This window comes from Oncorhynchus masou, chromosome 17, assembly GCF_036934945.1.
Source record: "Oncorhynchus masou masou isolate Uvic2021 chromosome 17, UVic_Omas_1.1, whole genome shotgun sequence".
Taxonomy (NCBI): domain Eukaryota; kingdom Metazoa; phylum Chordata; class Actinopteri; order Salmoniformes; family Salmonidae; genus Oncorhynchus; species Oncorhynchus masou.
The window spans coordinates 9,548,943-9,570,660 of NC_088228.1; the positions used below are offsets into that span (position 1 = coordinate 9,548,943).

At 43.7% G+C, this 21,718-nt stretch overlaps 1 protein-coding gene across 1 annotated transcript; it reads left to right on the forward strand.

Annotated features, from left to right (window-relative positions):
- The first annotated feature begins 447 nt into the window (after nt 1–447).
- LOC135558409 (translocation protein SEC62-like) lies at nt 448–19,810 on the forward strand. The gene is made up of 8 exons (XM_064992190.1): nt 448–527; nt 5,410–5,518; nt 10,843–10,948; nt 11,266–11,593; nt 11,748–11,843; nt 12,329–12,389; nt 13,707–13,826; nt 15,669–19,810. The coding sequence occupies exons 1-8, from the start codon at nt 492–494 to the stop codon at nt 16,163–16,165; spliced, it is 1,353 nt and encodes a 450-aa protein (XP_064848262.1). The 5' UTR covers nt 448–491; the 3' UTR covers nt 16,166–19,810.
- Nucleotides 19,811–21,718: the final 1,908 nt, after the last annotated feature.

Below are 21,718 nucleotides of genomic sequence, written 5' to 3' on the forward strand. Positions count from 1 at the left end.
ATCATTGGAAAGGTTAGATGTCATACAGGGACAAGGACTCAGAATATGTAGTGGGGGCGTTTCTGACCTCCCCAGTGGCTGCACTACAGATGGAGATGGGGAAAATGCCATTGCAGATTAGGAGACAGCAGCTGGCAATGAATTGTTGGGTCAGGGAGAAAGGGATACAGGAAATGAGTTTAAAGAGTATATTGAGTAGAACGTCATTAGATATAGTCTCAAATATTTTGTTATATTTTTTTATGAGCAATGGGGCTGGCAGGTAGGATTTCGTTTCTCCCTGTCTCTGGCCTATACTCCAGTACAGTAGGTGGCGGTAATGCACCATACCATTGGATGTCAACCGCCGATAAACCCCACCGAAAAAGAACAAAGGGACGTTATTGCAGGAACCTGTTTGTAACGTACATTTTTGGGGGGCCATTTTGCTCTCGCGATATTCTCCGTACGTACTACGTGATTACACGTCAAAGGAGCTGTGTTGGAGAATCATGGCGGAGCGCAGGAGGCATAAGAAACGGATCCAGGTAGAATCATTTTAACGCTAACTGGAAGAAGATAGTTTTTGCTTGGATGTATTAAAGAGAGTTTATTTTCAAGATTGAAATATTTCCCCGAACATACTAGTTTTCTAGTATGGTAATGTTGCTAGCGATTCGATGCTGTTGATAATAGGCGAAAAGCTGTGCTAGCAGCTAACGACTGAAATATTTAATTTTGCAGGAAGTCATTTTGCATAACATTTATCTGTAACACGAATATTTCAAATAGCAATACCTAGCTATTTCAGAACATTACCTAGCTAGTTAGCGAACGTTACCGGATAAAAAAAAAACATTTTGCTGAAGAGGAGGTAGATATTAGGTAGGTAACGTTACAGTAACATTAGGTATGTACAATTTGCTAGTTAGCCAGGATATCTCAGAAACCAGGTAGAGAAAGCTAGCGCAAATCCGTAGCCAACTAGCTTTGCTACCAGATACTAACAAAACTCGCCAGCTAACGTTACCATCACAATTATAGGAAAGCAAGTTGCGGTTTCATGGCGGGCAACCAGATGTGAAGCCAAGACGTGTTGGGTGGGTATAATTTGTGTTACGTTCCAACAGGAATCTGTTCCAAAAAACTTCGTAAATAACAAGTTTGCCGATAAACAACGCATACAAAGTTGTATAGCGGCAGAATAAGATACCGGGTAGGGAGTGGGCTACTTTGTTTTCACTCACCACGTTTATTCCGAAAAATGTCTCCGGTAGCCTATGGACAAACAATAAGAATAAGCTACGTGGTGAGTTGATGCCTATTCGGCATCTAGTTAGTTGAATTGATCATGCAAATTTGTATTCTATTGTTTGTTGACAAACTTGTACTTTACCAAGTTTTTGGAATCGATTCCTTTTGGAACATGCCGCAAATTATACCCACCCTCAAAGTCATGCCAACACACGAAATGCAACTCGACAACCTGATGACAATAACATACCTTAATGTAGTGTAACGGAAGTTAATCGAATCGATTACACACAATTCAGGCCTTCTGATCATTGTCAAATTACGCAACAGGTTCACATCACCTTGACATGCATCAACAACAGCTGATAGGCGACACCTTGGCTGTCAGTGGTAAAAAAAAAATGGCTTAATATTCCACATGTCCTTCTCCTGGCTGCAGGAACAGGGTATGTTATTATGCAATAGTTGAAATTACATCTATTCCTTTGTATCCAGTTTGCTCTCTTTTTTTCTCTCTCAAGCTCTGTCTCAAGAGATGGTAAGGGAAAAACACATGTTTTGAATAACTGATTACTATGTTGCTTTATTACTATGATGAGTGAAGTGAACTTTCGGTGAGCATAAACATTGAACAATACACTACCCAAGTTTGATTGCTGGCTGTGGCTATGCTATCCTCATCAACTATTTGACTGTAACCAGATTTGGACTTTAATTTTATTTGGCAACGACGTGGGCAGCTGAGAGGGGGTAGCTGTGCCTGAAAGAGTAGGGACTATCAAGACAACGTTGTGAAACGAGGAGATAATCTACTACCTGATATTTCCAAGAAGAACACAGGTTTTATTTTGCCTATTGCGTAATGCTTTTGCTATGGTGGGCCCTACTGAACAGAACTGTCTTTCATAGGGGAAGCGAGGGTGGCCCAAGTCCCTCTCCTCATTCATAAGATAGGCTCCGGTAAAGATGGGAATTTTTCCATTTAGTGGGGCCTCGTGTGTCTGTATTTTGTGACTGATGATGCCCATACCTGAACCAAACCCCTGTTTCTAAGCCCACCTTGCTTCATCATGTACTGTAGAGCGCAAAGCCAGCAAGCTGGGCCAGAGGCGGCAGCAGGCAGGACTGAATCTCATTGTGCTGATGCTCTCTCATTCCCCTCCATGTTAGCAGGCAGTACTGGCTTCAGTGTCAGACCAGGGCCAAATTCAGTCAGTAGGCATGGAGCAGGAGATTATGAAACTGAGCAAAATGGAGGGGGGTGCGAGGGAATTGACCAATGATAGTTTGTGTTCGTTGTCTGTAATGTCCAAAACAAGAACTACAGTCCCATATATCACCATAATATGACTATTTCTGGAATTCCCAGTGAAATAGCCTGTTACATCATTCCATTTTGTTGATTTTAGAAATGTTTCTTTAGAAATCATATGAAATGCTTCAATTCTTGAATGTCATTCAACACCACATGGTCATATGCTGGATGGAAGCCCCCCTCCCCCCAATTCTAACCTTAACCATTAGTAGATGAAAATGCTAAACTGACCCAAGATAAGAGTCTAGTTGCAACTTCACCCTAATCCATTTGTAGCTCAGTTTGTAGAGTATGGTGCCCCTGTAACCCAGTTAGTGGTAGAGCATGGTGCTCCTGTAGCTCAGTTGGTAGAGCATGGTGCCCCTGTAACCCAGTTAGTGGTAGAGCATGGTGCTCCTGTAGCTCGGTTGGTAGAGCATGGTGCTCCTGTAGCTCGGTTGGTAGAGCATGGTGCCCCTGTAGCTCGGTTGGTAGAGCATGGTGCCCCTGTAGCTCGGTTGGTAGAGCATGGTGCCCCTGTAGCTCAGTTGGTAGAGCATGGAGCCCCTGTTGCCCAGTTGGTGGTAGAGCATGGTGCCCCTGTAGCCCAGTTAGTGGTAGAGCATGGTGCCCCTGTAGCTCAGTTGGTAGAGCATGGTGCCCCTGTAGCTCAGTTGGTAGTAGAGCATGGTGCCCCTGTAGCTCAGTTGGTAGAGCATGGTGCCCCTGTAGCCCAGTTAGTGGTAGAGCATGGTGCCCCTGTAGCCCAGTTAGTGGTAGAGCATGGTGCCCCTGTAGCTCAGTTGGTAGAGCATGGTGCCCCTGTAGCTCAGTTGGTAGTAGAGCATGATGCCCCTGTAGCTCAGTTAGTGGTAGAGCATGTTGCCCCTGTAGCCCAGTTGGTGGTAGAGCATGGTGCCCCTGTAGCCCAGTTGGTGGTAGAGCATGGTGCCCCTGTAGCCCAGTTGGTGGTAGAGCATGGTGCCCCTGTAGCCCAGTTAGTGGTAGGGCATGGTGCACCTGTAGCCCAGTTAGTGGTAGAGCATGGTGCCCCTGTAACTCAGTTAGTGGTAGAGCATGGTGCCCCTGTAGCCCAGTTAGTGGTAGAGCATGGTGCCCCTGTAACTCAGTTAGTGGTAGAGCATGGTGCCCCTGTAGCCCAGTTAGTGGTAGAGCATGGTGCCCCTGTAGCTCAGTTGGTGGTAGAGCATGGTGCCCCTGTAGCCCAGTTGGTGGTAGAGCATGGTGCTCCTGTAGCTCAGTTAGTGGTAGAGCATGGTGCCCCTGTAGCTCAGTTGGTAGAGCATGGTGCCCCTGGAGCTCAGTTGGTAGAGCATGGTGCCCCTGGAGCTCAGTTGGTAGAGCATGGTGCCCCTGGAGCTCAGTTGGTAGAGCATGGTGCCCCTGGAGCTCAGTTGGTAGAGCATGGTGCCCCTGTAGCTCGGTTGGTAGAGAATGGTGCCCCGGTAGCTCGGTTGGTAGAGCATAGTGCCCCGGTAGCTCAGTTGGTAGAGCATGGTGCCCCTGTAGCTCAGTTGGTAGAGCATGGTGCCCCTGTTGCCCAGTTGGTGGTAGAGCATGGTGCCCCTGTAGCCCAGTTAGTGGTAGAGCATGGTGCCCCTGTAGCTCAGTTGGTAGAGCATGGTGCCCCTGTAGGTCAGTTGGTAGAGCATGGTGCCCCTGTAGGTCAGTTGGTAGAGCATGGTGCCCCTGTAGCCAAGTTGGTGGTAGAGCATGGTGCCCCTGTAGCCCAGTTAGTGGTAGAGCATGGTGCCCCTGTAGCCCAGTTAGTGGTAGAGCATGGTGCCCCTGTAGCCCAGTTAGTGGTAGAGCATGGTGCCCCTGTAGCTCAGTTAGTGGTAGAGCATGGTGCCCCTGTAGCTCAGTTAGTGGTAGAGCATGGTGCCCCTGTAGCTCAGTTGGTGGTAGAGCATGGTGCCCCGGTAGCTCAGTTGGTAGAGCATGGTGCCCCTGTAGCTCAGTTGGTAGAGCATGGTGCCCCGGTAGCTCAGTTGGTAGAGCATGGTGCCCCTGTAGCTCAGTTGGTGGTAGAGCATGGTGCCCCTGTAGCTCAGTTGGTAGTAGAGCATGGTGCCCCTGTAGCTCAGTTGGTAGTAGAGCATGGTGCCCCTGTAGCCCAGTTGGTAGTAGAGCATGGTGCCCCTGTAGCCCAGTTGATGGTAGAGCATGGTGCCCCTGGAGCTCAGTTGGTAGAGCATGGTGCCCCTGGAGCTCAGTTGGTAGAGCATGGTGCCCCTGGAGCTCAGTTGGTAGAGCATGGTGCCCCTGGAGCTCAGTTGGTAGAGCATGGTGCCCCTGGAGCTCAGTTGGTAGAGCATGGTGCCCCTGGAGCTCAGTTGGTAGTAGAGCATGGTGCCCCTGGAGCTCAGTTGGTAGTAGAGCATGGTGCCCCGGTAGCTCAGTTGGTAGTAGAGCATGGTGCCCCTGGAGCTCAGTTGGTAGTAGAGCATGGTGCCCCTGGAGCTCAGTTGGTAGTAGAGCATGGTGCCCCTGGAGCTCAGTTGGTAGTAGAGCATGGTGCCCCTGGAGCTCAGTTAGTGGTAGAGCATGGTGCCCCTGTAGCCCAGTTGGTGGTAGAGCATGGTGCCCCTGTAGCCCAGTTGGTGGTAGAGCATGGTGCCCCTGTAGCTCAGTTAGTGGTAGAGCATGGTGCTTGAAACGCCAGGGTATTTGGTTTTATTCATGGGACTACCCATGCGTATAATATATGTACGCAAATCTCTTTGGATAAAAGCATCTGCTAAATGACAAAGTGGCAGCAGCAAACGTGTCGCAGCAGAAGAGTAAGTATTGACGGTATTCAACTCAACATGGCATTGTAGCACACAGACTTGTGACTTCCCTTTTTCCTCACTGTGTAGGAGGTGAGTGAGCCCACCAAGGAGGAGAAGGCGGTGGCCAAGTACCTCCGCTTCAACTGCCCCACCAAGTCTACCAATATGATGGGCCACCGGGTGGACTACTTCATCGGTCAGTGCTCCGTTCATACGCTCTCGTTCGTTCACTCATTTAGGACATTGATTCTCTAACCAGTCAGCGGCAGTTAGTACCTGTCCCCACAGCGTTTGATCTTTCAGTACTAGCACACACAGTGCTTAAATTAGTCAAACTATCATCAAGCTGTGACTAGGCCTAGTTGAATCAGGTTTCTACTGTTGGAATTAGAGGTCGACCGAATATGATTTTTCTATACTGATTATTGGAAGACCAAAAAAAGCTGATACCAATTAATCGGCCCATTTAAAAACATTTATATATATATCAGCAATAATCAGTATCAAAAAATCATATTCGGTCGACCCCTAATATATATATATATATATATATATATACTTTTTTTTATAGGTCGACCAATTAATCGGAATGGCCAATTTAATTAGGGCTGATTTCAAGTTTTCATAACAAATCGGAAATCTGTATTTTTGGTCACTGATTTAGCCGTTTTTTTTACACCTTTATTTAATCTTTATTTAACTTGGCAAGTCAGTTAAGAACACATTCTTATTTTCAATGACGGCCTAGGAACGGTGGGTTAACTGCCTTGTTCAGGGGCAGAACGACAGGTTTTCACCTTGTCAACTCGGGGATTCAGTTTTGCAGCCTTACAGTGAACTAGTCCAATGCTCTAATCACCTGATTCCATTGCACTCCACGAGGAGCCTGCCTGTTACGTGAATGCAGTAAGCCAAGTTAAGTTGCTAGATAGCATTAAACTTATCTAAAAAATCAATCATAATCACTAGTTAACTACACATGGTTGATGATATTACTAGTTTATCTAGCGTGTCCTACGTTGCAGATAATCGATGCGGTGCGTATTCGCTAAAAAGGACTGCCGTTGCTCCAATGTGTACCGAACCTTAAACATCAATGCCTTTCTTAAAATCAATACACAGAAGTATATATTTAGCTAAAATAAATCCAGGTTAGCAGGCAATATTAACCAGGTGAAATTGTCACTTCGCTTGCATTCATTGCCCGCAGAGTCAGGGAATATGCAACAGTTTGGGCGCCTAATTTTCCAGAATTTTACGTAATTATGACATAACATTGAAGGTTGTGCAATGTAACAGGAATATTTAGACTTATGGATGCCACCCGTTAGATACAATATGTAACGGTTCCATATTTCACTGAAAGAATAAACGTCTTGTATTCGAGATGATAGTTTCCGGACTCGACCATATTAATGACCTAAGGCTCGTATTTCTGTGTGTTATGTTATAATTAAGTCTATGATTTGATATTTGATAGAGCAGTCTGACTGAGCGATGGTAGGCACCAGCAGGCTCGTAAGCATTCATTCAATCAGCACTTTTGTGTGTTTTGCCAGCAGCTCTTTGCTGTGCTTCAAGCATTGTGCTGTTTATGACTTCAAGCCCATCAACTCCTGAGATTAGGCTGGTGTAACCGATGTGAAATGGCTAGCTAGTTAGAGGGGTGCGCGCTAATAGCGTTTCAAACGTCACTCGCTCTGAGACTTGGAGTAGTTATTCCCCTTGCTCTGCATGGGTAAAGCTGCTTCGAGGGTGGCTGTTGTCGATGTGTTCCTGGTTCGAGCCCAGGTAGGGGCGAGGAGAGGGACGGAAGCTATACTTGTTGTCGATGTGTTCCTGGTTCGAGCCCAGGTAGGGGCGAGGAGAGGGACGGAAGCTATACTATTACACTGGCAATACTAAAGTGCCTATAAGAACATCCAGTAGTCAAAGGTATATGAAATAGTCCTATAATTCCTATAATAACTACAACCTAAAACTTCTACCTGGGAATATTGAAGACTCATGTTAAAAGGAGCCACCAGCTTTCATATGTTCTCATGTTCTGAGCAAGGAAGTTAAACGTTAGCTTTCTTACATGGCACATATTGCACTTTTACTTTCTTCTCCATCACCTTTTTTGCATTATTTAAACCAAATTGAACATGTTTCATTATTTGAGGCTAAATTGATTTGATGTATTATATTAAGTGTTCATTCCGTATTGTTGTAATTGTCATTATTACAAATACATTTTTTTTAAATCGGTCGACCTCTAATGTGTGTGTGTGTGTGTGTATATATGTATATATATGTGTATGTATATATGTGTATATATATGTATATGTGTATGTATGTATGTATGTGTATATGTGTGTGTGTATGTATATATATGTATATATATATAGTGTGTGTGTGTATATGTATGTGTATATATATATGTATGTATATGTGTGTGTATGTATATGTGTGTGTGTGTATGTATATATATGTATGTATATAGTGTGTGTGTATATGTATGTATGTATGTGTAATAATGACAATTACAACAATACTGAATGAACAATGAACACAATTATTTTAACTTAATATAATACATCAATAAAATCAACTTCGTCTCAAATAATTAATGAAACATGTTCATATTTGTTTAAATAATGCAAAAACAGAGGCCTCCCGGGTGGCGCAGTGGTTAAGGGAGCTGTACTGCAGCGCCAGCTGTGCCACCAGAGACTCTGGGTTCGCGCCCAGGCTCTGTTGTAACTGGCCGCGACCGGAGGTCTGTGAGGTGACGCACAATTGGCCTAGCGTCGTCCGGGTTAGGGAGGGGTTGGCCGGTAGGGATATCCTACCGGGTCGGACGCAGTGCGCGCTAATCAAGGTTGCCAGGTGCAGTGTTTCCTCCGGCACATTGGTGCGGCTGGCTTCCGGGTTGGATGCGTTAAGAAGTGTTGTGTTAAGAAGCAGTGCGGCTTGGTTGGGTTGACTTTCGAGCCTGTACGGGAGTTGTAGCGATGAGACAAGATAGTAGCTACTAAACAATTGGATACCACGAAATTGGGGATAAAACGGGATAAAATTCCAAATAAAAATTAATGCGAAAACAAAGCGTTAGAGAAGAAAGTAAAAGTGCAATATGTGCCATGTAAGAAAGCTAACGTTTAAGTTCCTTGCTCAGAACATATGAAAGCTGGTGGTTTATTTTAACATGAGTCTTCAATATTCCCAGGTTTTAGGTTGTAATTATTATAGGACTATTTCTCTCTCTACCATTTATATTTCATATACCTTTGACTATTGGATGTTCTAATAGGTATTGCCAGCCTAATCTCGGGAGTTGATAGGCTTTAAGTCATAAAGAGCTGCTGGTAAACGCAATAAAGTGCTGTTTGAATGAATGCTTACGAGCCTGCTGCTGCCTACCATCGCTCAGTCAGACTGCTCGCTCAAATCATAGACTTAATTCTAATATAATAACACACAGAAATACGAGCCGTAGGTCATTAATATGGTCAAATCCGGTAACTATAAGTTCGAAAACAAAACGTTTATTCTTTCAGTGACATACGGAACCGTTCCGTATTATATTTAATGGGTGGCATCCATAAGTCTATATATTCCTGTTACATTGCACAACCTTCAATGTTATGTCATAATTCTGGCAAATTAGTTTGCAACAAGCCAGGCGGCCCAAACTGTTGCATATACCCTGACTCTGCGTGCAATGAATGCAAGAGAAGTGACACAATTTCCCTAGTTTAATATTGCCTGCTAACATGAATTTCTTTTAACTAAATATGCAGGATTACATTTTTTTTTACTTCTGTGTATTGATTTTAAGAAAGGCATTGATGTTTATGGTTAGGTATATTCATGCAACGATTGTGCTTTTTTCACAAATGCGCTTTTGTTAAATCATCCCCCGTTTGGCGAAGTTGGCTGTCTTTGTTAGGAAGAAATGGTCTTCACACAGTTCGCAACAAGCCAGGCGGCCCAAACTGCTGCATATAGCCTGACTCTGTTGCACAGAACGCAAGAGAAGTGACACAATTTGCCTAGTTAAAAGAAATTCATGTTAGCAGGCAATATTAAATAAATATGCTGGTTTAAAAATATATACTTGTGTATTGATTAAGAAAGGCGTTGATGTTTATGGTTAGGTACACACTGGTACAACGACAGTGCTTTTTTCGCGAATGCGATTGTCAAATCACCTGTTTGGCAAAGTAGGCTATGATTCAATGACAAATTAACAGGCACTGCATCGATTATATGCAACACAGGACAAGCGAGAACTTCACATGGTTGATGATATTACCAGTTTAACTAGTGATTATGATAAGATTGATTTTTAATTATAGGTTTAATGCTAGCTCGCACCTTACCTTGGCTCCTTGCTGCACTCGCATAACAGGTAGTCAGCCTGCCACGCAGTCTCCTCGTGGAGTGCAATGTAATCGGTCATGATCGGTGTTCAAACATGCCGATTACCGATTGTTATGAAAACTTGAAATCAGCCGGCCTTTCCGATTAAATAATATAATATATAATAATATATAATAATAATAATATATCCCATTTAGCAGACGCTTTTGTCCAAAGCGACTTACAAGTCGGCTGGGGCCACTACTTTTACATATGGGTGGTCCCAGCGGGAATCGAACCCACGACGCTTGGCGTTGCAAGCGCCATGCTCTACCGACTGAGCCACACAGGACCCACATCGGCCGACCTCTAGTTGGAATGTCCCTACTTCAAATAGGCTATCATTGTGGGGACTGGTTTGAGAAACACTTTTTGGGGATTAAAGAAGAGGGTTGTTTTTTTTTACCACTTGACAAGGAAACCCCCAATTTTAGACTTTAAAGCTGCAATATATAATTTTTGGACCGACCCAACCCAATTCACATAGAAATATGTGTTTATTGAATGACAGATCTCATTGAATGCAAGTCTAAGATGCTGTAGATCTGTTCTATGTGCGCAATTTCTATGCTTCCTGTAATTTTCTGCACTATACTTGCTTGTTTTGTCACATAAACTTGGGCGAACTATTAGAATTTAAGCATCCTGGAAATGGCAGAGCGTTTTCTGCGTCGTGCATCTTTACCTAAGGCCTGAAGGTTTTCCTGGTCAGGCCTAATGACAACGGTGTCTTGATGTGAGAGACAACAATTGGCATTTATTTGTTATTTTTTCCGGTCCTGCTGAGTTGCGGGTTGGAAGAGTTAACCTTTGACCCAGAATCTTTCACTGTATCTCATAGTAGTACTGTTGACCTGCCAATGTTTACATTTGCCCAATGACTTTAGCCCCATAGCAGACCTATTCTGTCAACAGTGTCAGTAAATGCTGCACAGTTGTTGTTTTAAATATCTGTGGCGTGCTGTCTGTTGGAGAGGAGTTTTTGTACACATCCCCAGGGGCCAGGATTACAGAATGTTTTCATAGCATGCTAGTCATTGAGTTTCAACGTACCGTATCACTCTACCACCTTTGATGTCATTTTGAACATGGTTGTCTGTTACCCTTTGTCAGCCTCCAAGGCGGTGGACTGTCTGCTGGACTCCAAGTGGGCCAAAGCCAAGAAGGGGGAGGAGGCCGTGTTCACCACCAGAGACTCTGTGGTGGACTACTGCAACAAGTTAGTCTAATGTGGGAGTGCTGGAAGTTGTCTAACTACCACCCTACACTAGAACAGAAGTTGCTTTCACACTACACATTGTTCACTACAACTTTCATGTGTGTATGTTGTCCCTATGTAATTAGGAAGTTTGAGGCATAAGAATATTGGGGCAAAATGTGTGTAATGTGAAAGGTTCTACAAGGACTTTATACAGCCTCCCAATGGTTTCAGGGGCTCCCAACAACATATGAAACAATATGATGAAGCACTGAACAATATTTGATCATGGTTGATCTTAATTATGTGTTTCTGGTGTTTCTGCTCTCCTCGTCCAGGCTGCTGAAGAAGCAATTCTTCCACCGTGCTCTGAAAGTCATGAAGAAGAAGCCAGAGAAGGACATCAAGAAAGACAAGGAGAAAGAAAAAGAGAAGAAGAAGGATTTCAAGGATGTAGAGGCTTCAGATGTAAAGAAGGAGAAAGAGAAGAAGAAGGATGTAGAGGCTTCAGATGCAAAGAAGGAGAAAGAGAAGAAGAAGGATGCAGAGGCTTCAGATGTAAAGAAGGAGAAAGAGAAGAAGAAGGATGTAGAGGCTTCAGATGTAAAGAAGGAGAAAGAGAAGAAGAAGGATGTAGAGGCTTCAGATATAAAGAAGGAGAAGAGTGTATGTAAATTGAATGAATTGACTATATGAACATGTTGTAGTTTGTAACAGGTTAGACCACTGAAGTGGTTTGGTCATAGAATCTAGATAAATCGTATTATATTTTTTATTTTTATAAAAGCCATATATGTCCTTACTCTTTCTTTGTGCTCAGGACGATAGCCCCGGAACGCCAAAGAAGAAAAAAGACGTGAAGAAGAAATTCAAACTGGAGCCTCATGAGGATCAGCTCTTCTTGGATGGCAATGAGGTGAGTTGGAACACAAGGAATCCTGGGAAAAGGGCTCCACCTCTCCAAAGATTAGGATGGGTAAAAATATGAAAGCAGGACTTTCTGGAAAAGTGAGCATGTTTCAGTTGGCGTGTAGCCAGCGGTCATTGTTGTAATATTCACTTTGAAAGACATTGAAGATTCTGATCTTTGTGGCATGAATTCAGCACATTGGTGTTTGTGTTTCCCTGTAGCATTTTGAGAGAATTCCAGAGCAAACGAGTTTACTTTCACAAGATAACTGTTTGAGGGGGTGCACGTAATGAGTCACATTCTCCATGATGAGAGACCTTTGTGGTGTCAGTTTGCCATGCAAGCATGACGATATGATGGCAAAAGGTTCAATGTGACTTGCACGGAGTTCACCGTGTGATGTGTAAAAAACGGTGAATAGCTGTGATTGATAAATTAAAAACTATTTCTAAGGTGAAATTTAAAATGATTATATTTACTCCACTTTCCAGGTATTTGTTTGGATCTACGACCCAGTCCATTTTAAAACCTTTGCCATGGGACTGATTCTGGGTGAGTGGAATTGTAGTGTTAATTACCTAGTTTAATCAGTTATCAAAATGGAATTCTAGTGTTCCATTTGTGCATTTGCGAGGCACAAAAAAAATAAACCAAGCCAAGCATCACTCGGTCCCTAAATTCCCTTTCCCCTCCCTATCTCACTAACGTAACTGCGTTCTGATCACTCCCTTTACACATGCGGGCTAAATGAGCACACAAGCTCCCGTTAGGCCTACAGAAATAAATGCCTATTAAAAACATATCTAACTGATGGCATACACAAGCTCCATTCCTTGCAAAATGACAACAGTTTTACCGCGTTCAAAATGGACTTGTTGACCGAAGTAGGGAAATAGGTGGTTCCGGCAGCAAGCACTAGTAACGTAATTTTTCCTGCTTAGGCTACTTTGCCTGCTGCTTGTGCCATTTAGAATAGATTCGCCTAGGCTATAACACGTTTAAACATAGACAGTGAAAAAAATTCAAAATCCTGAGTTTGATTAAGACAGCGTGTATTTTCAATCAATAAGCCATTGTCTACTCACCTAACAGATGTAGTGGCTGCAGTTCATCACCATGCATCTTTCAATGTGGAATTCTTCATCCATTTTTTTTTTCAAATTCCAAAGAATAGCAGAATAAACTAAATCAAACGTCTCAATCTGAAAATTTTGTTTAAAAAAAAGTTTTGTAACCCAGAAAATTTTTCGCCTCGACATATTGAGCCCAGTTTCAAGCGAGCACTCGGAGAATAACTATTCCAGGCACGCATCAATTAGCACTGGCAATTATTATTTTTATTTTTTTTGAAAAATATTCTGTAATATTTTATTCTGTTATGTTACATCATGATTTATACTATTAAATAGGAGCCTCTTGACTGTGGTATGGGCTCGGGAAATTAACTAAACAAGGCTAGGCCGTTGCACAGCCATAGGCTTTTACAAGCAAGCGTCACTGTTGATGTTAGTGCCTTTTTTTTTTCCTTTGGAGATTATATATAATTAGTTGATTTTACGGTTTCAATAAATTAATCTTAAAATGGCACTTGTTTTTGTTTTTATGTGTGTGCATATATATGGGGCAATTAGGATTTGTTATCTGTCGTGGTTATGATAAATCGGGCATTGTTGCGCACTGTTCGCATACAGATAAATGCTCACTTTTTTTCCAGTGCAGGCTCTAAAAGTAACTGTTTTTTTTATTTGACTACGGGGGAAAAATGCTATTACTCGAACAGTCAAAATTTCAGATGTCCATCCCTATGAATTGGTAAAGGGAATAACAATGCTTATTTCCCACTGTACTAAGGCCTGCGTCTCTTTCCAGTAATTGCAGTGATCGCGGCCACTCTCTTCCCGCTGTGGCCGGCTGAGATGCGTGTGGGTGTGTACTACCTGAGTGTGGCAGCAGGCTGTTTCGTGGCCAGTATACTGCTGTTGGCTGTTGGTAAGAAAGAAAACACCCAACCTCTTGACACTTGTGTACAACTAAAAAATATTGTAACTAATAGCCTTCTCTCGTCCTCCTTTCGGCAAATCAGACTGCGACTCCATTTTGCTCCTCTCCGCCTACAAACAAACACTCAAAAGGGGTTTTCCGGTGGTCAGGACTGTACAACGCTGTTCTGACCAATCAGAATCCATGCTCCAAGATTGTTTTGATCACGCCGGACTGGAATATGTTCCAGGTCGCGTCTGGGGATAACATTGAATACGCCGACAAAAATAAGGAGATGATGTGATACTGATGGTATCTTTCAAAACTTACCGGAATCCAAAAACGTAGATTGATGGCAGCCTTGTTGTGAAACTGAAGGAGAGACATATGCTGCTTATAAATAGGGCAAAGTGACCTGGGATAACTGTATGGTTAAACAGCACAAATGTGACCCACGCAGATCGACAAAAATGCGAGACACAAGTATAGGGACAAAATGGAGGAGTAATTCAGCGGGTCGGATACGAGGCATATGTGGCAGGGTCTAACGATCATGGATTACAAAAAGAAAGTCAATCGCGTCACAGACACTAACACCGGAAGAGCTAAACTCCTTTTTCTCACTCTTGGAGCATAAGGGTGAGCCACCGAGGACAGCGAGGGCTATGTGCTGATGGTCTCCACGGGGGACGTACGTACCACTCACTTCTGTCATCATGAAGTGCTTCAAGAGGCTAGTCAAACACCACATCACCTCAACTTCTTGACAAACGTAGCCTACATTACCACCTCCACACAGTCCCCTCCTGTATTCCCTGTATATCTATGGCTGCGTGGCCTCACACAGTTACAACTCCTTCATCAAGTTCGCTGACAACACGACAGTAGTAGGCCTGTTTACCAACAACGAGACGGCCTACAGAGAGGAGGTAGGACACTGCTGGCGTGGTGCCAGGTATGCAATCTCTCCCTCAACGTCAGCATAACAAAGGAGCTGATTGTGGACTTCGGGAGGAATCAGGCTGGGCACGCCCCTTTCCCGTCAACAGTGCCGCCGTGGAGACAGTCAAAAACGTCAAGTTCCTCGGGGTACACATCTTCGAGGAGCTGAAATGGTCAAACCACACAGACGCCGTGGTGAAGGCACTACAGCAACTTTTCAACCCCAGGAGGCTGAGGAAATGCATCCCGTCTCTGAGGGCTCTGTGTTCTACAGGAGCACCATCGAGAGCATACTGTCGGGCTGCATCACAGCCTAGTACGGCAACTCCACTGTCGCTGACAGCAACGCCTCCTGCCTCCCAGGACACCTATAACACCAGGTGTCACAGGAAGGACAAGAAGATCTTCAGGGAACTCGGCCACCTGAGCTACGGCCTGTTCTCCACACAGCTGAATAGTCCTGTCCCCCCGTCCCCCCCCACATTCCCTGTGCATGTGATCACCATATTGCTAATACCCTTAAAGGGATACTTAAAGGGATACTGCCAGATTCTGACATTAAGCCCTTGTTCTACTTACAGAGTCGGATGAACTCGTGGATACCATTCCTGTGTCTCTGTGTGCAGTATGCAAGAACTTAAGTGTTGGTTTTGCGAGCCAATTAAATGCCGGAATATTGCAGTAACCATTTAACAGGGAATGCCAATAAAGTTACAATTCCGTTTTGTTCTTTTACCTTTTTATAATTTATCTTGTGTGTTTACCTAGAGGCTTGAGTCAAACTGGGTGACACGGCACCAAAGCTGATGTCACAGGGTTGCGTTCCTTCCCCTCAGCACCGTTGACGTTAGTTGCTGGCCTTTGCTTTGACATTACAATGCCATTTGACAAATGTTTATCTCCCCTCAGCTCGCTGCATCCTGTTCGTGATCATCTGGCTGGTGACGGGCGGACGCCACCACTTCTGGTTCCTGCCCAACCTCACGGCTGACGTGGGCTTCATCGACTCTTTCCGCCCGCTCTACACGCACGAGTACAAGGGCCCGCGGGACTCCAGCAAGAAGAGCCAGGACAAGACTGAGGGCAAGACCAGCGATGAGAAGGAGGGTGACGGTGAGGAGGAAGAGGAGGAAGGAGACGAGGGCACAGTGCCACAGGGGATGGAAGAAGGCGAGGTGGCGAAGGGGACGGGGACGTCAGCGAGTACCGCTGAGCGCTCTGACACAGACAGCGACCGGCGCGAGGACGAGGGCTCGCAGCACAGCAATGGAAATGACTTTGAGATGATCACCCGCGAGGAGCTGGAGCAGCACACGGAGGAGGAGGAGGAGGAGGAAGAAGGAGAGGGGGATGAAGGAGAGCAGGAAGGAGACGGTGAGAGAGAGCCTGTGCCTGTTCAAACATAAACATTCTATCACTGCCACCTCCTTCTTCTCCACCCTCGTGCTCCTCCAAGGACAACCTCCCACCTCCTCCAGGTCTTGTCAACCTCGCAGAGGAGACAACTCCATCTTGCCTGCTCCGATCTTCCACCAACTATACAGATGCCACGCCTGAGTATCGACACTGGTGTCAAATGGCTATAACATTGGAAAAGAGAAGCCTTATTGTGGTTCTAAAATCCCCAGCTTATTTAAACTGAGAAATGCAAACTAACTTAACAGATGTTTGTCTGAGGAAGTTGTCACGTTAGTTCTCCCGACTTTTCCCCTATTCTTCGGTAATTACGTTATGACTGTTATCCCATATCATTCTAGTTAACTCATCCACTCTGTGTTGTTTACCATTGCTACAATGCTTCCCTTGTATGTCTCTTGTCAATTTCCACAGGTGAGGGAATTGGAGCTATGGAATCATTTTTACTTGGGGAAGTACTGCCATCTTGTCTACCTACCCCTCAAATCCAGACTGTTGTCTTATGAACACGCGATTTGTACAATCATGGTTAGGCTAAGCCCAGTGTTGTGTCCAGTAGCTGCAAAACACGGTAACTAAATTGAAATGGGAACCAAAATATACACATTTTCACCATTTCCCTTTGGTCTATTGTCACCCAGCTGGGCCAAGGTCTTGTACTAGCAGTGGCATCTGGCCCTCTGTCCACAGTTCAACTCTTGTCTTTTATGAGTCTGATCTCCCCTCGGCAGCCATCGGACGTTAGGATTGACCAACCGTTGGCTACGCCACTATAACTAATGTGGATGGACCAAAATCCATAGTTTACCCCACCACAAAGACCTCACTTATTGGGGGTTTTGCTGAAATGCGTCTGGCGAGAGAACAAAAGAATGAAAAAAAATGGCGGCGGCAGTTGAACATCATTAACAATAAACAGCCTTGTGGTTCTTTGCGGTACTTATTTTCAATGAGAAATGTTTGGTTGATAATGATCGGTTCTGTACACAAACACACGCACGTAAAACCAGATCTTATAAGAGTCATGTCCATTACAAGCAGTCGGACAACAAAAATAAAACAGGTCGTTTGAGATGCCACTTTCTAGAAGAAATGTATTCTGAGGCCACGCACATACAGACAGCAAAGATGGAATGGAAAACCTGTTCTTAAAGTGTTGTATTCACCATTTAGAATCGGACATGAAAATTAAAGTGCCAAACACGTTAATTGTTGTTACAATGCATGCTGTTTTCATACGGGAAGACATGTCAAAAGTGTCAGCAAGGGATTTTGGTACATTTATTCATTTTTGTAACGATTGTGTCAAATTCCAAACCTTTTGCACCTTAAAAGCGCAGCGCAGTATAGGAGCCAAGACATTAGTGTGTAGACATCAATCCCCTTCTCCCTTCAGTTCTATCTAAGCCATGCAAAGCAGGCAATATGTCCTGAAGCTTACTATACTCATTCTACGATTGCTTGTCATAGTATTGTCAGTTCAACTCGGATGCCCATACATTCATGATAGCTTTTGTTGTGTTGCCTTCATTGGTATTCTAGTCATGCTAGTTGACAACGATGGAGACCCATGTGAATGCATGGGGACTTCATTGGAAAACAATGTGGTCGAGGTCCAATTCTCTGTAGTGTTGCATTATGGGGGCTGTGGTCCAATACTGTCTGTTCGTACGGTTGCATTCTTTTTGGCTGGAGTTGTTTTAGAAGCTAGTGAGGACAATATTTAAAAACATAAAGATGTCATTTATATAAGGAATTCTATATCAAATATATTTTGAATTGATAAATTATGAGCCCGCTTGGTTCAACTTGAACAGAATCCTTTATTGGGGGGGTATCAACTTATTTTCAGTAATGTTTATTTTGCTCTTTTTTTTCTTTTCTTTTTTACTATAATTTTGACCACCAATAGGCATATTGTCAAGAGTGTATTGTACTCTCATTATTGGGGACTCTCACCAGAAATGTTTAATATTTAATGTGTGGATATATGATCAGATGGACTACCTATTTTTGATCTAGTTGATATTGATTGATTTGTCATTTATTTTATGGTAGAGGAATGTATATAGAAAACCTAGCTATGTGGCTACTTACAGCAAGTCCCACAAACATGTTTGTTTCTTGCCATAAGAATAGTGAATGATTAACTTGTGGTTGAGAAACCCGTTAGCAGTGGATTGCATAATATTTTATATTGCTGTTCCACACACAATGTTCTGGGAAGAAAGTTCACCCCGCTGTGTGAGAGCAAGGGGAAAAAAGTCAATTGATGATTTGGATATCCCACACTCTACACAGATGGACCCAATGTCTAGACTGAGGGAGTATCTTCCAGACTCATACCCTTCTCACACAATCTTGTTCACCCGAATTGTAGTGCTGGCCGGTTCCTGGCACTATGCTTGGATGTAGTGCTGGCCGGTTCCTGGCACTATGCTTGGATGCGTAACCAGGCGAGCGCAGTGCAGCTCGGTGAACTGGTCAGTAGTGTGAAAAAGGGTACAAGCACCGTCTTGCTTTCCTGTTCTCAGAGCTTGTTGACCTCGGTAGATCTCCAGCTTGTTTCTTCATTGTCGTGTTTCCCTGAACTTTATTCAACTGTGCGTGGCTCTTGTACAATACAAGTGTACTACTTACAACTGCACACTGTGTAGTTGGTCTCTTTTTAGTATTATTTTTTGTGTGTGTGTGTTCATTTTCAATGCTTTTCTGTTTCCTGGTGATGTCTTTTGGAGAGCAAGAGTGCATTCGTAAATTCAGTCTGGAGTTCCACAGTGGCCTCTGGGCGTTGGTAAATTCAGAGCGTTTTTCATTCATCTCGGAGTATTCAGAATGCACACTAGACACTGACCGAAGAGGGTTGATCAGAGCGTTCTGACCTCACAACAGTAGTCAAGCACCCAAGCTAACGTTGGCTCGAAGAGGGTTGATCAGAGCGTTCTGACCTCACAACAGTAGTCAAGCACCCAAGCTAACGTTGGCTCGAAGAGGGTTGATCAGAGCGTTCTGACCTCACAACAGTAGTCAAGCACCCAAGCTAACGTTGGCTAGCCTTGCTAGCTACTTCCAGACACAAAGCCCACTGAAAATTTCTCGTCCTAGCAGAACTGTTTTAGGCTGTTTTCATGTTATCCAGAGCGTTGGTGACTAACTGCTGCTGGAAACAAACAATTTTATTACGCTTTTTTTTGCCGACGTTTACTGACACCGGCCATATTCAACGGGTGTTGAGCGTTCGTAAATTCATCAGTTATTCTGCGCTCTGGCACAGTCAGACGAGAGTGCTCTGAAATAGGAGTAGATGGCCCGAGTGAATTTACGAACGTGCCCCAAGTTGCCAGTAGCTGTATTATGAACAATTTCATGAAAATCTCATTGTTCTTGAGTCTTCTTCTTGCACAGTTATCAGTCTGTTGTATATTGTAGTATTAATCTATACTACTTTATTCCATTACATTTCTGGAAGAAAAAAAAACGTTATGTTTTATCTGTTAAATGTCATTAGTCACTTAGTTGTTCATATTTGAATCAATATCATTGAGGACTGTCTCTTGCAATATTTCAATATAATGTCATTAATTGAATGTCTGGAAGTATATCTGTATCTTATTGCAATAAAAATATAGAAAGCAGTTGAGTTTCCTGTCTTATTTGCATGAATTGTTGGTGCTTGAATGAAATGATGCATTTCAAATTACCTGTTTTTCATCTACCCCAAGCTTAGTGTGTCAATTACATAAATAGGTCGTCTTCCAAAAAAAAATATAATCTTACATCGATAATCCAGGGGCTGGTTACTTACAGCAACACACAGTTGACTCTTGCCACCTGGCTCTACTTAGCCTAGGCTTTTATACACTGAGTGGACAGAACATGTTTTTTCCATGACAAAGACCACGTGTCAAACTCTCCGCTGAGGTCCCAGAATCTGCAGGTTTTTCCTCTCCTCCCTTGTACTAGGCCACTAGTTAATAAGGAACGCCCCTCAACTGGTTGTTTAGGTATTTAAAGGATAAAACTAAAGCCTGCAGACACTAGGCAGAGTTTGATACCCCTGACAGACTGACCAGGTCACTTGTTAAATCCACTTCAATCAGTGTGGATGAGAGGTTAAAGAGGGATTTTTAAGCCTTAAGACAATTGAGAGATGGATTGTGTACATTCATGGCCAAAAGTTTGCTGCTTCAGTGTATTTAGATATTTTTGTCAGATGTTACTATGGAATACTGAAGTATAATTACAAGCATTTCATAAGTGTCAAAGGCTTTTTATTGATAATTACATGAAGTTGATGCAAATAGTCAATATTTGCAATGTTGACCCTTCTTTTTCAAGACCTCTGCAATCTGCCCTGGCATGCTGTCAATTAACTTCTGGGCCACATCCAGCCCATTCTTGCATAATCAATGCTTGGAGTTTGTCAGAATTTGTGGGGTTTTGTTTGTCCACCCTCTTGCGGATTGACCACAAGTTTTCAATGGGATTAAGGTCTAGGGAGTTCCCTGGCCATGGACTCAAAACATCAATGTTTTGTTCCCCGAGCCACTGAGTCATCACTTTTGCCTTATGGCAAGGTGCTCCATCATGCATTGTTTGTCAGGAAACTGTTCCTGGATGGTTGGGAGAAGTTGCTCTCGGGGGATGTGTTCGTACCATTCTTTATTCATGGCTGTGTTTCTTAGGCAAAATTGTGAGTGAGCCCACTCCCTTGGCTGAGAAGCAACCCCACACATGAATGGTCTCAGGATGCTTTACTGTTGGCATGACACAGGACTGATGGTAGCGCTCACCTTGTCTTCTCCGGACAAGCATTTTTTTTCCTGAGCAAGCGCTGTACTGGTGGTGCCCCAATCCCGCAGCTGAATTAACTTTAGGACACGGTCCTGGCGCTTGCTGGACTTTCTTGGGCGCCTTGAAGCCTTCTTCACAACAATTGAACTGCTCTCCTTGAAGTTCTTGATCATCCGATAAATGGTTGATTTAGGTGCAATCTTACTAGCAGCAATATCCTTGCCTGTGAAGCCTTTTTTGTGCAAAGAAATGATGGCACGTGATTGAGTTCGAATAACAGAGTGATCTCCAGCCTTGTCCCCGTCAACACTCACACCTGTGTTAACGAGAGAATCACTGACATGATGTCAGCTGGTCCTTTTGTGGCAGGGCTGAAATGCAGTGGAAATGTTTTTGGAGGATTCAGTTCATTTGCATGGCAAAGAGGGACTTTGCAATTCATTGCAATTCATCTGATCACTCTTCATAACATTTTGCAGTATTTGCAAATTGCCATCATACAAACTGAGGCAGCAGACTTTGTGAAAATTAATATTTGTGTCATTCTCAAAACTTTTGGCCTTGACTGTATGTTTGCCATTCAGAGGGTGAATGGGCAAGACAGAAAATGTAAGTGCCTTTGAATGGGTTATGGAAGTAGTTGCCAGACGCACCATTTGTGTCAAGAACTGCAATGCTTCTGGGTTTTTCAAGCTTAACATTTCCCTATATGTATTAAGAATGGTCCACCACCCAAATGACATCCATCC

What these genes read in the sequence shown, in the direction of transcription:
- LOC135558409 (XM_064992190.1), top strand. Translation starts at nt 492, where the DNA reads ATGGCGGAGCGCAGGAGGCATAAGAAACGGATCCAG. An exon ending in CCGGGTGGACTACTTCATCG is followed by an intron (nt 5,519 to 10,842) that starts GTCAGTGCTCCG and finishes ACCCTTTGTCAG; the next exon opens with CCTCCAAGGCGGTGGACTGT. An exon ending in GTGGTGGACTACTGCAACAA is followed by an intron (nt 10,949 to 11,265) that starts GTTAGTCTAATG and finishes CTCCTCGTCCAG; the next exon opens with GCTGCTGAAGAAGCAATTCT.